The sequence below is a fragment of the Crocodylus porosus genome, unplaced genomic scaffold (assembly GCF_001723895.1).
Source record: "Crocodylus porosus isolate Cpor-Errol unplaced genomic scaffold, CroPor_comp1, whole genome shotgun sequence".
Lineage (NCBI taxonomy): Eukaryota > Metazoa > Chordata > Crocodylia > Crocodylidae > Crocodylus > Crocodylus porosus.
Window position 1 is genome coordinate 2,365,684 of NW_017728912.1, and position 13,100 is coordinate 2,378,783.

At 37.3% G+C, this 13,100-nt stretch overlaps 1 protein-coding gene across 1 annotated transcript in view; it reads right to left on the reverse strand.

The window, feature by feature from the left end:
- Window positions 1-13,100, reverse strand: part of PCDH10 (protocadherin 10) — a 42,869-nt gene that overhangs the window by 25,408 nt on the left and 4,361 nt on the right. Inside the window, exons 3-5 of the mRNA XM_019533953.1 lie at window positions 12,610-12,668; window positions 11,952-12,058; window positions 1,259-1,564 (exon numbers count right to left, since the gene is read on the reverse strand). Of these exons, the coding sequence (XP_019389498.1) occupies window positions 1,259-1,564; window positions 11,952-12,058; window positions 12,610-12,668 (472 nt within the window). The remainder of the gene's footprint in view (window positions 1-1,258; window positions 1,565-11,951; window positions 12,059-12,609; window positions 12,669-13,100) is intronic.

Consider the following 13,100-nt stretch of genomic DNA (forward strand, 5'->3'; position numbering starts at 1 on the left):
TTGTAAGAAAAAAAAGGAAAGTTTACTAGTAAGTCAATGATTCTAATTTAACTCTGGCAAGCAGAATACAGAGACATTATTAAGTGATGGCTTCTATTTTGTTCTACGTGGAATGAGGGGGTTTTTTTGTTTTGTTTTTGGGGGTTTTCTGGGGTTTTTTTTAAAGTTCAGATCATAAAACTGACATCACAATTTGTCAGCTTTTTGGTAGACCCAACAGAGTGTCAATGGATTGAATAGACAAGACTGAACTATTTTTACACTTTGAAAGGTAAGACTGTCAGAGCAGAGCTGAGAAAGAAAAAGAGAAGCAAGCACTATATCTGTCCGTATAAACAAAGGACTTCAGTTTCCAAGGCTGTCAGTGCAGCGTATTTTACAATCACCAAATTAATTTAAAATATAAATTAATATAAAGCCAACTCTCAGCAATATTTACTTGCCTGACATAATGATTTAAGATATTTCTGTTACAAGGTTCTCCTTGACTTCAGAAATACAGATTGGCTAGTATCAAACTCTTCAAGTCAAAGTAGATATAGAGGTAAAGTAAAGGAATACTTTGGTCTTAGACAATGTTCTTCATCTGGCTCAGATTCCAAAATGAAGTGTCCTTTCTGGGTCTATACACTCTCTGTATCAATTAACCATGGTCATGAAGATGACTAAAATAAAAGGGCAAGAATTCAGAAGACTAAGTGTTGACTACAACAGAAAAGTTGATAATCATATAGGTTGAGGCCCTGAAAGGAGACAGTGGAAACAGAGAGGGGAAAAAAAAAGAAATAATTCATCTGCTGCTTTCCACAATGCCTAATTTTAGCAATGAAGCAGTATGTAAAAGTGTTGTTTGGTGATATGCTTAGTATCAATAAGAAAAAAGAAGTACTTTAAGAGTATTTAGAATGCAAATGACCCTTTGCCTGCCTTAATTCTGTACTTCAGAAGTGTTTAGTCGAGTAAGCCTCTCTTTCAAAAAGTAGTGCAAGGAAGCCTTCCAATACATTTCATCTTCCAAAAAATAAAAGAACACTAATTACATTTTTATTGTTAAAAACTGTCTTAATAAATGAAATAAAACCTTTTCCTTTTTACTTTCAACATTGCCCTCTTCCATAGTGCCTTAATCCAAGAGGAATCAACTTTTCACTTTGCCTCCAATGATCTGTCTGCTCTATTCCTAGTGAGGGATGGTGGTGAATCAAGTTTTAGTCCCACAAAGGGAACACTTTCACACAGCCTTTTGAATAGTACTTACTCAAATATGGTGGTTTGTAAGGCGCTCGTGTATTAGACAGCAGTCCATCCAACTCCTTCCTCTCCAGAGTATTGTGAAGGGCCTTCTCTTTGCCAAAGGTGGAGAAGGATCTTTCTGCCCCAGGCTGGGCTTCTGGTGTTTCAAACACTTCAGTGTCTGGAACAGAGTCCATACCAGGTACATGCAGATTGCTGCGGTAATCTGCAGCTTGGCGTCCATCGGATGGAACAAAGGAAGGCATCCAGCATCGATCTGAGTGACCCAGTGCTTTACATTCCTCTGTGCAGTTGGAAAAGAGATCCATGCCTGCAAGCAGGAGAGAGAAAGAAACTACAGATATAAGCTTCAGCATCACGACCAACTGCTGACAGAGGAGAAAATACATGGTGGATGAAAAGAGATATATGAAGAGAAATCCTCTGAAAACTATTTCTACTCTGATCATCCCACCAACAAAAGAGCTGATTATTTGGTCTTCACAAGTCAGAGTGACCATTTTAAAAAGAGAAAGTACTGGAGCATCATGCTGTGGGGGGAAAAAAAAGGGAGAGAGGGAGAAAGACAGAGAGAGTGAGAGAGAAGAAGGGTGATGATGATGTTTAAAATTAAAGTCTCTTATGGATCTTACTACATACAATCTCTTCAAGCACAAGATGAACTCAGCTTGTAGATGATGGCAGAAACTTGTTTCATAATGCCAGAATGGCATGAAGGAATCACTCTTCGGGGGGAAAAATACTGATGAATATGGACTTTGCCAAAAGAATAAACTGTCTCTACTAAGGAATCAGATTTCACTTCTGAAACAGAATGCTAATGAATCCTATAAAGTAACTGTATGTGCATGTTTGAAAATACAGGTAGATAAAGCCTACCATAAAGTAGCGGATCGTGTATGAAAATACAGGTAGACAGACCCTACAAATTATTAAAAGTAGCTCTGATATCTGTGTGTAGCCAACATTTTAGCTTTCAAAATGACTTACTAAGTCCGTCCTTTCCATCATTCCTTTGGAGTTAGTTATCATCACAGCCACAACAGCATCCCTTCCTATTATCAAGTTACCCTAATAACTGGAGAGAATCCTATTGTAAATTACTGTAATTAGCAGTACAAAGTTAGCTGTAGACCAGTGTGACATGGCTGCAGATACTATTGACAAATGTGTTATTGCTTCCTCTATATCAGCAAACACTTGTCCCTGCCAACACAAAACTGTTTGCTTACAAGTCCTTTAAAGCTATTAAGATTTCAAATGACAAGCAGTCCTATCATTGACTACCTTCAGAGAGGCATTCCAGTGGAATATTTCCTGACTGTGATTCCTTAAGTCTTTGGATTAGATTCCTTGAGGACAGAGTAAAAATCCTTGAAATAGAAAGAAATATCCACTATTTTCTCTCATTGATTTTTGGTAGCATTCAGAGAGAGTACAAAATAATGCCTTCCCTTCTCTCCTCTTTTCCCACTATTTGAAGAGAAACTGAATGTCTTCGAATATGTATACATCAACATGGAACAAAATCAGTTATAAATACTGTATTTACAATTAGAGCATTAGGTTTACAAAAATGTGCCATAAGTCACAACAAGAAAAATGGGGAAATTTTTCAACATCTGTAACAATATTCATGTAATGTAGCTCATTCCCCCGTCAAAACTATAGAGAATTTGATTAGCTTTATCTCTTGGGTAACAATTAGTGTTTAGAATCCTGCCACAATTCTGCATAATTTGATTTATATTAGTTATAGTTATGTGTTATCTCTCACTATGAAAAACATTGTTTTCATCAAAGAATTGCCTGTGAGTGATCAACAGGTGCCTGGAAACTGAAAGAAGTCATTTAGGTAGATGGTAAGGAAGAAAAAGAAAAGCTTTTCATTACAGATTAATCTCACTTTACAATGACTTTTTATTTTATATTATGTTATGTGCAATATTAAGTCTGGCTTCGATTATAACCCTCCATTGATAATTGATATGCAGTAGTCTGGAAATAAATTACTGATCAGTGAGCTGCTGAGGAATGCAAACATGCACTGCAGTTTGGGTTAAGGAATCAGAAAAGGAACAGCATGCAAGACATACAAATAGTTCAGGAGGCAGCTGGATAGTTTAGTCCTTGATAGCATACTGGTAACATCCATCACAAAAAGAGATTCAAAAATAAAAAACAAGAAAACCCTGGGAATGAAGGTTTTCAGGTATACATTTTTAAAAATAGTGAATGTATACTATTACTTCAAAAGTCAGTATTAGGACTGTTCAAAGAACAGTAATTCTATGCAGGACCAGACATATTTTCTGTGTCAGAGATTTTGGCAGCCCAGAAAATATTGGCAACATTTAAATCAGACTGGTATTTTCAGTTTTGCTGTTACCTAAATTCACACATAGACCAATAATATTCCAACTTGATAAAGGAATTTTTTTACAAGTTACATTTTGCTATCCTAACTACATTGAATGGTTTCTGAAACTGAATGGTGGTGAGAGAGAGACAGAAAAGCTTAAGGATAAGTATTAAACTGTGTTCTTTTCACCAGTAGGTAGGAAGAGCCTTAGCTATTTGTTCAAGGGCAGACCTTTTTTTCTCCTTGAATTTATTTTTCCCTTGGTACATTACCTCCTATTTTACCATTTTGCTTTTACACCATCTGTTACACTGCAAAATTTGTCTATCTTGATACTACTACTTATTTTTTTCTGATTTCTGCTTGCCTATTGCAGTGTACTGAATAGGTAGTATTATATAACAGCTTATTATCAAAATGATGTTATAGCCACACCAAATCACCATTTTAAATAAATGAAGGAAAGAAAGAAAAAAAGGAGACCTAAAATGTGTATCTTATATAACAAACATTATTTTTCCTCTTGAAGGAAATGGAAGCTACCAAAAGAGGATTACACACGCGTGCACAAGCATGCACACGTGTACAGGACAGTAATAGCTATGGCTGGAATGGACAGCTGGAATTCAAATGCATGTATCTGTAGGTACGAAAGCAATGACATGTTCAGAAAGGATCAGGACTTCATATTGCTTCCCCAGCAGAAATGGCAAAATTCCAACAGGCTTTAGTAAGAGCAAAAATTCAGCCCTTTGGTAATAATATTTTTACAATGCAGTATATTCAAACTGGTACCCACATTTTGAAATCACATTGGCCCCTATACTCATGTTTATTAACTATGATATAGTAGCAGGCTATATATATATTTTCTTTTTTTTTAAAGGGATAATGGGATGACATTATCTCTTATTGCTTCTAACTGACAGTACTCAGTACTTGAACCAATAGTGAAAGGAAAAGGGTTGTCTCTTTTGTGAGAAGGGAGCTATATCACAGAAGAAGAAATAAGGCATCTGGCACACAACTCTTTCGTAAACCAGGAACCATATTCTTGATTTATAACAAAAAGAAATATTCAGCAGTATAACATTTCCATCTCATCTTCCTCATAAATCTCGCTAGGTGTATAGTTTTTCTGGATGAAACTATTCATCATAATTGCAAACCCACAGTGGAGAAATACATAATACTATAAGTGAATTAAAAATATGAAGTCTTACATGCAGATGAAACTCAAGATTTTAAAGATGAGTACATGCTATGAATCAACAATGATGGTTTCTAAAAAGATACACAGAACACTCAAATAATGATACGTGATAAACGTTGTGAGATTTTAAATACAATATATATGTAAAACTGCATGGGAAAAAAAGACCTAGAACACATTCTTTACCCTACTTCATTAGACCTAGTTACTAGATGGGTCAAAGAACAGCAAGAAGTTCACCTGCTGCATTAACTGCCCTATTAAAAAAAAGGAAAAGAAAAAACAGGGCAGCAGTTAAGGGGGAAATTTTCATTCTTAATCTGAATTTCTAGAATTGTGTTTGATTCAGATTACTAACACAGTCAACTTTCTAAAATGAATATTTCCCATTATTTCAGAAACAGAAAATGATAATGTATATGAATATGTATGCCAGTTAGCATGAAAGAACCTCTTTGGATATAATTTTTTTCAGCAGAAATGTATTTTAAATAATTTATTCTTTCTTAATTTAATGAAGGAAACAGATTCATATATCAAACCTTCTAAGTAATAAATGAACATATTCAAACATACTCTTGATGCTAATGGTGTAATTAAAACTGAAAACAAAAAAATGTTAACAAAATAACTGTAGTCTGTTTTTCAGTGTGTGCTGTTTTCTACAGTCTTTGCTTTTATTAATCATTAGATTATGTTTACCATATTCTTCTGCTACGAGAAGGAGGCCATGTGGGCTAGTGGATCAATGCTGGACTGGCACTAGAAGTCCAAGTTTCTATTCCCAGGTCTCTTTTCCAGGCTGCTAGATGACCTTGGACAAGTCACTTCACCTCCCTATGTCTCCATTTTCCTGCCTATAAAATAGGAAACTTGTCCCTCACCTCCTTTGATATCTGTGAAAAATGTATTATGGAAAAGGTAGGTAGTATTAGTGGATGTTGCTTTGTGTACAGCTGTCATCTGTACAATAGCATGAATATACACATAAACATTTCTAGCATTCAACTCTTCCAAAGCCTAATCTGGATCATTGAGATACAAAAGTTGATAGGAATGTAAACCCATTCAGTTAAAATTAAATCTCTTTTTCTAAGTCATTTTTTCTTTGTGTTCAATCTTATTTTAATTTATCCAAATAGGCTCTTTAACCAAGTGTTCTTCAAACTAGGATTTAGCTCTGACTTCTCATAGGCTGGAAAGGAATAGAGGCTCTGTGCCTTTATGCCTAGATTTTTTTCTCTTAAGTTTCTTAATCTCTTCTCCCCTGACAATCGCAATATGGTGCCTCTTCTGCATCCCCGGATCTTTCAACTTCTGCCAAAGCTGTTCCACAAATCACTTGTCTAGAGGGTGCAGGAGAATGTCACAGCTTGCACCTTCATTCTTACATATATAATCAGATGTCTTTAGAATCATAAAAAATAGATTTGGAAGGAACTTGGAGAGATCATTTAGTCCAACCCCCTGCTCATTTTATTAGACAGACATGTCACCTTCCTCAAAAGAAGCATAAAGCAGCTTACTCTAAAAACCAGATATATTATGAAAACAGATAAAAAAGATTAAAACAAAACAGTATGTAACAGAATAATTTTAACGCTGCCTGCTTAAGACCTATTCAAATTGAAAAAGGCTGTAGAGTCTGGAGGATGTTCAGGCATGGGCTGTGACGGATCACAAGGGAGAGAAAGTTCCAGAAGAACAACTCCCAAAATGCCCACCCACCTTTGCCAAATGAACCCGGTGCCCTGATGGTATTTGCAGGAGGTTGTTCTCAGCATTAGAGTTCACAAAGCAACGTAAGGCAGAAGGCAGCCCCTTAAGTGTGTAGGAACCAGACTGTTTAAGGCCTTACAGATTAAAAGCAGCACCTTGAATTGTGCCTAGAAAGATGGGAACCACTGCAGACTCTAGAGCAGCGGTTCCCAGTCTGGTTTGTGTACCACCAGTGGTAGACAGACAACCTGTCAGTGGTACGCATTAACAGATTTATTATAATTACGTTATATGACAAAAATGGGCTGGTGGTACTTAAGGTTGTATTGTTCGAAACTGGTGGTGCACAATCTGTCAGAGCTTGGAAACCGCTGATCTAGAACACTGGACTAATGTCCAGTGGTGGCCCTTTATCGCCCACTCCTGTCAGAAAATGGGCTACTATGTTCTGCTCCGACTAAAGCTTTCCACATGGTCCATACAGGCAGTCCCACATACAGGCAAGTCACAATAGCCCAGTCTTGAGTTGACTGTTCTAGATATAGCAAGAGTGGACTAATTTTGGAGATTTCTGTCTCTGTTGCCAACTTATTCCACCTGGTACTCAATCATTCAAATAGGCTGCAAATCAGGTGGGTATGCTTGCTAACGGGACAACAGATTTATATCTGCAGTGTTTAACATACAATTCTGCCAGAAAATATATCCAAAAATGTTTTTAAAATGTTCTTCAAAATTTGTAATGTAAATTGAATGTTGAACAGAATTGCTAAGATCCTGAGTACAAATGCCGTGTTTGAAAATGTTTGTTACCAGAGGGTAAGTTGGTAACCAGCTACATGAAATGAGTTGATGGCATCAATTCAAAGCTTAGAAGACAGGTGTCTATGCTATATTTTTGAGTCTATCTGTGTTAGATACTTATATGGGCCCAGTACTATATCATCTGAGTATATCACAATCTTTAATGTATTTATATTCCCCAAAACACCGTAAAGTAGGGAGAATTGTTATCCCCATTTCACAATTGAGGAACTGAGGCATACAGAAATGAATAGAGAGATTTTCAGCAAGGCTTACATTGATTTGATTATAGTTGGGCATCTAAGGTGTTATGAAAATCCCATTATAACTGACTTTCCCTAGGTCTCATAGGGAGTACTTGGAAGAGCAGAGAGTGAAGTTTCTTAAAGGCACATACACACACAGTGCACTGACTGGTATCCATGTTGAGAGCCTCTGGGTGGTGTCACAAGTTCACCTGCAACAGTTGCAAGTCAGTGGAATGTAATGACCTATTTAAATTAACACCTGTAGAAGATGACCCCCAATGCCAAGAGGGCATTTAATATGTACTGAACTGCCTGACTGTATTTATAATACTGCTTGTATTTTAACTGCACTTAGTCAGCCTTACATTGAATGTGTGACACCAGTCACAGAAGAAAGACCAAAAATGTCAAGGTAGGAAGAAAACCCACAACATGATTGAAGTACATTCATAAGCTGATAAAGGAACTCTTATCTGCATCTTTTCTGCAAATAAATACAGACTTTTGTCTGTAGGGCTAAAAATAGCCAGGGCTGATTGTCCTGGACTTTGAGTCCCATCAAAACGGGCACATGAAGCTTGAATGGGCAATTAGCTTGAATTAGATGAATTATTGGAATGGGGGAAGGGTGGGGAGAAAGTTTTATCTTGGTTCTTCACAGATACTTAAGATGGGGCAATGGGCTTATAAGTCTGCAGGATCCTAAAATAAAGCTTTGTCCCTGGGGAAATCCAGTCCTCTGTCTTTAGCCTAAGACTCTAGTGAGGAAGGAAGGTATGGTGAGAAGGGTATTGCTCTGGATTTCAGGAAACTCTACTCCCTGCTCTTCCAAGTACTCCCTATGAGACCTAGGGAAAGTCAGTTATAATGGGATTTTTATAACACCTTAGATGCTCAACTATAATCAAATCAGTGTAAGCCTCTATTCATTTCTGTATGCCTCAGTTCCTCAACTGTAAAATGGGGATAACAATTCTCCCTACTTTACTTTTGGGGAATATAAATACATTAAAGACTGTAATGTACCCAGATGATATAGTACTGGGTCCATATAGGTATCTAAAACAGATAGACTCAAGAACGAACAGCTTTAAATTCAATCACTGTTAAGAAGACATAAATTTAAAAGAAGAATAAAGATGTTCAGTTCAGTCCATGGCACAACAGGTTTTTGTTCTTGCTGGGTTTTTTTACAAGATGAGAATCTGGCCAGTAATATGTAAAAGCTTAGTTCAATGTGATTTGTAAAAAGTCGTGCTACGTGAAAAAACTCTGTTTGTGTAGAAGCATCAGTGTCATGTTTTCCAACTGATAATCCACTGTCTTCAATAGTCTCCTTGCCTAAGCAGTGGATAGCTAATGACAAGAGGAGAGGTCACACAGTATGTAAACTGCAAAAATATTTTCCAGGTGAACGGTGGAACTAACTAAAGAGTAAATTGTATTCTGCAGCCAGAATCATTTATAAAATATTTCTGGACAGATATATGATGCTATACTATACTGTGGCAGCTGCTAATATAAAAAAGAAAAAAGAAAAGTACAATGACAGCAAAATGAGAAGGAATATTGAAGGGGGAAAAAAGACTGGGAAAGGGAAGGAAGAAATAAAGAATTAAAGGGGGAAAAAAATAGAAGACAGATGCTGAGGCAAAAGGATGGGAAACAATAATGTTTAGACCAAAAGTCAGGAAAGCAGCAGCCGAAGGGTGCCCCATTTAGCACATTAGTCCCCCACATAATTTTTCACGAGGTTATGCTGATCATCAAAATGCAGACATGAACTATTATGTGTTCTGTTTGCCTATGCCAGTATTCAGCCATTCAATCAATCACTGTGTTTTCCCTCTGCTAAATTAGAAAGAATCAAATAAAGAGGAGCAGAATTTAAAACAAATCAAGCAAGAAGGCCCTCAAACATTATATTCCCTCAAGCCATTTAAGTTCAAAGAAGATTTACTCCCACCCTTTCCTCAAATCCACTGAGAAATACTAAGAGCATGAGTGAAGATTTAATGCTGAAGCTCTCTTTGTCATCACTGATGTTAATGAGGGAGTGCTGTCCTGTGCAGTGACAGCAGGATTCAGGCCAGCATTTCCAGTACACGATAATATATGTACCCAGTATATCAGGAGAAATTTTTGGTGTACCATACATGCACATATTTAGAACATGCACTGCAAAAATCTTTATGCAAATTACCCTAACTGCATTGTAGCAATTTATAAAAATTGGATTTTGTTTGGGGAGTGCTCGAGTTTTCAATTAAAAAAAAAAGAATCCTGATTAGATCAAAAAGTGATTGACAAATGTAATTTAGTCATATCTATGCTCTGCTTTAATTGTATGAGCCTATAAATCACATTAAGCCATTATTGAAAAAGAAAACCCAACAACAAATTAAATGACCTTCAAATAACAAATCAATTTTGTTTCTTAATTTGTTAAAAACAAACAAGCAAACAATATACACACACAGGCTAAGAACTGGTATCAACCTTGAGAAAGACTCCAATGATCATGTGTGACTTGTAGTTCTTTTACAAGGAAGTGAAAAAAAGAACTAAAGCATAATTATAACAGCAGCACTGGATGCTTCTAAAATAAAATAGCTTTTGGTTGATGTGCAGCTACGTGATTATATTCCCACCATCAGTCTTTCAAATCCAACCCCTTTTGCAGATGTTTATTCTTTTCTCTCCTGTTTGGTTATTATGGTTCATTATGTTGAGGGCCTAAACTGATTGAAATGTTCACTGAGATGAGTACTGCAGTAAAACATGTAAAAAAAAAATGAAATGCAGCTAAACAAAAAAAAAAATTAAAAAAACCACAGAGAGGGAGAGAGGAGGAGAGGGAGCTTTTTATAACTCTCTAGCACTGATTGCTGCATCAGAAACTGTGCACAAGAATGGGTGGGGGAGGCTAAATGCATGGCTTTTTAAGACAACAATAAATCATACGCCATATATAGGCCAAAAATGAAAGAGGCTCTGTGTTCAGATGTAAACTTCTGGCAAGACCTGGTTTGTTGTCAGGTTCCCAGACACAAAATAGACGCTCTGTTCACTTAGCATGAAGCCCTGCAAGGAGCAGAGAGCTCCGGAGACTCTTGGCTCTTCTCAAGTCTGATTAGGTCTGCATATTAATGACTTGCAGCAATATAAAGGGGCTCTTAGTGGCCTTCTTTCTCTCTGGTGTCTGGGTTTCCCATGGTAAAGGGACAGTGACAAAAGCAGTGAGAAGGCACAGCACACTAGCAAAGCAGTGAGTCCTGGCAGGACCAGCTCCTAGCTCAGGTGAGGCAAGGGCTGCCTTTTTCCCTTGATGCTTCTGAAACTGCCAAGAGGGGAAAAGAAGGTGAAAAGTGAGGGAGATGGGAATCACCTTACACATATCACTTGCTGCAAAATATTTTAGGGGATGTAAAAGAATGGGGAAAATGGCTACTGTAATTAATCTTGGGTTCACACACCTTTACTGTACTGACTGTGACCAACTGTCAAACATCAGCACTATGTGTCTGCATATGTGCATCACACATGGATGCATGCACGTGTGCACAAATGTGCATGTATGTTAATGAGCCAGTTATTTCCACAGAAACACTGAACTGCTGTCTTAAAAAAACATGTTAATGTAAGAGCAAAGACAGACAGCCACACGTAATTATATTCCTTGACACATTTTTAAGCCATACATTATCATGATATGGTAGTATGCTTAAACATTTTTTTCCACTTCACAAGACTGAAGACATGATCATCACAGGCCGTATACTCATTAATGTGGAGATTGTTCCACCATGTAGTCCCTTGATCTGAATGATAAACAATCCTTAAAAAATTTTCAGGTATCAGACATCACATATTCAAGGCACTTGGTGCCTCTCTACCAGGCCCCTGCAAAAAATCTTAACAGCCTAACTGTCACTCAATCCCAAAACTCATTCTTTCTCCCAGGAACTCCCCCCTAAGCTTCATACACTATGCCAGCTGAAGCTGCTAGTAAACAAAGTGACCTAATGATCTGAAATCCCTCAAATCAGTCGTTCAAAAAAAATCTACAGTCTGCTGTAAAATGTACTAACAACTTTGCCTTGAGGTACAAGAAGGTTTCCTATGGCCAGTGATACAAAATCACTTATAAAACACACCCACAGATCAGGGTTCAAAGCCACTCTCCTGACTCTCAGCTGGAATGTCAAGTTGACCCAACAACATAACCGTTCATGCATGATGTATGTGCACCTGCAAACTCATACTTCTCATACTTACTGATACACATAAGAAAGCCTATCTGGCTTTCTTATTACAAGAGCAAATATTTAGATTCTTTTCTCAGACTTACCAGAGGATTGACCTCGATTAGTGGCATCATGATCACTGTCGCCTTGCTCACTGTCTCCATGACCACTGTCTTTAGAGCTTACTATGTCTGCTTCCTGGAATGCAGAACTAGAAACATAAAGATTCTCAATATTAGAATAAACATGAAAAAGGAACTCATAAAACATTCTTCTGCCATCACATGGCCACACAAGGTGCTGCATTCACCCAGACCTCCTTTCTGCAGCACTACTTCTGCAGAGCCTGTCTGACCGTCACGAACCAAACTTGCATTTTCAAACACTAATAACCCAACTGAAACAAACAGTGGCCATTATTACACCACCTCTCTTACATGCAGCTGTTATAAATAATTTGGTAGCATTTGCTTATGCTGGGAAGCTAAATTTGCATTCAGATAAGTCAATATTATCTGTCAGAACCTACAGAGTGATTCATAAGTATTTAAAGCATGTTTGAGATGAGTACAAAATTAGATTTTGCTCTCTTTTCAGATGGCATACAACCCATAACTCAGATGTATTCACTTGGCACTGCTTATTTAATAGCATGTCTAAATAAATTCATTTATCCATTGCTTAGCTAGTATTGAACATTTCTGCATCCCATTCACACTCACTAAAGCACATATTAGGAAGCTAGGAATAAGGAACTCATACCTGTTTACCCGTCGGGGTCTATCAACTAGATAACTGAGCTCTGCACGCTGATGCTTTGTCTAGAAAAAAATGGAAACATTTGAACTCTCAAAATCTTGACTACTGTTGACAGCACATGGCACACCAGAACTGCCAGGCACATTAGTTATTATCTGTGGTAGATGTACACCTATAGGTAGGCCATAAATAAGCATTTCTATAGGAGTTAAATCCTGAAGACCTTACTTGTGCAAGTGGGAACACAAATCGATAACTAGGGATTTCCCTAAGTTACTAAGGCCCAGTATCTGATACTTTTATTTGCACTGAGTAGTATCTGACGCTACAAGTAGTCCCACTGAAATCCATGGGACTGCTTCTGGAAGGGGAGAAAAATGCTCTATTCCCTGTGAGCAAGGGTGTTATAATCTGATTTGGAGTATGTTCTATAAAAAACCTCAGTATACAAGCAAAATGGAGACAGAAAAATCATGGGAAAGACAGAACTCAGC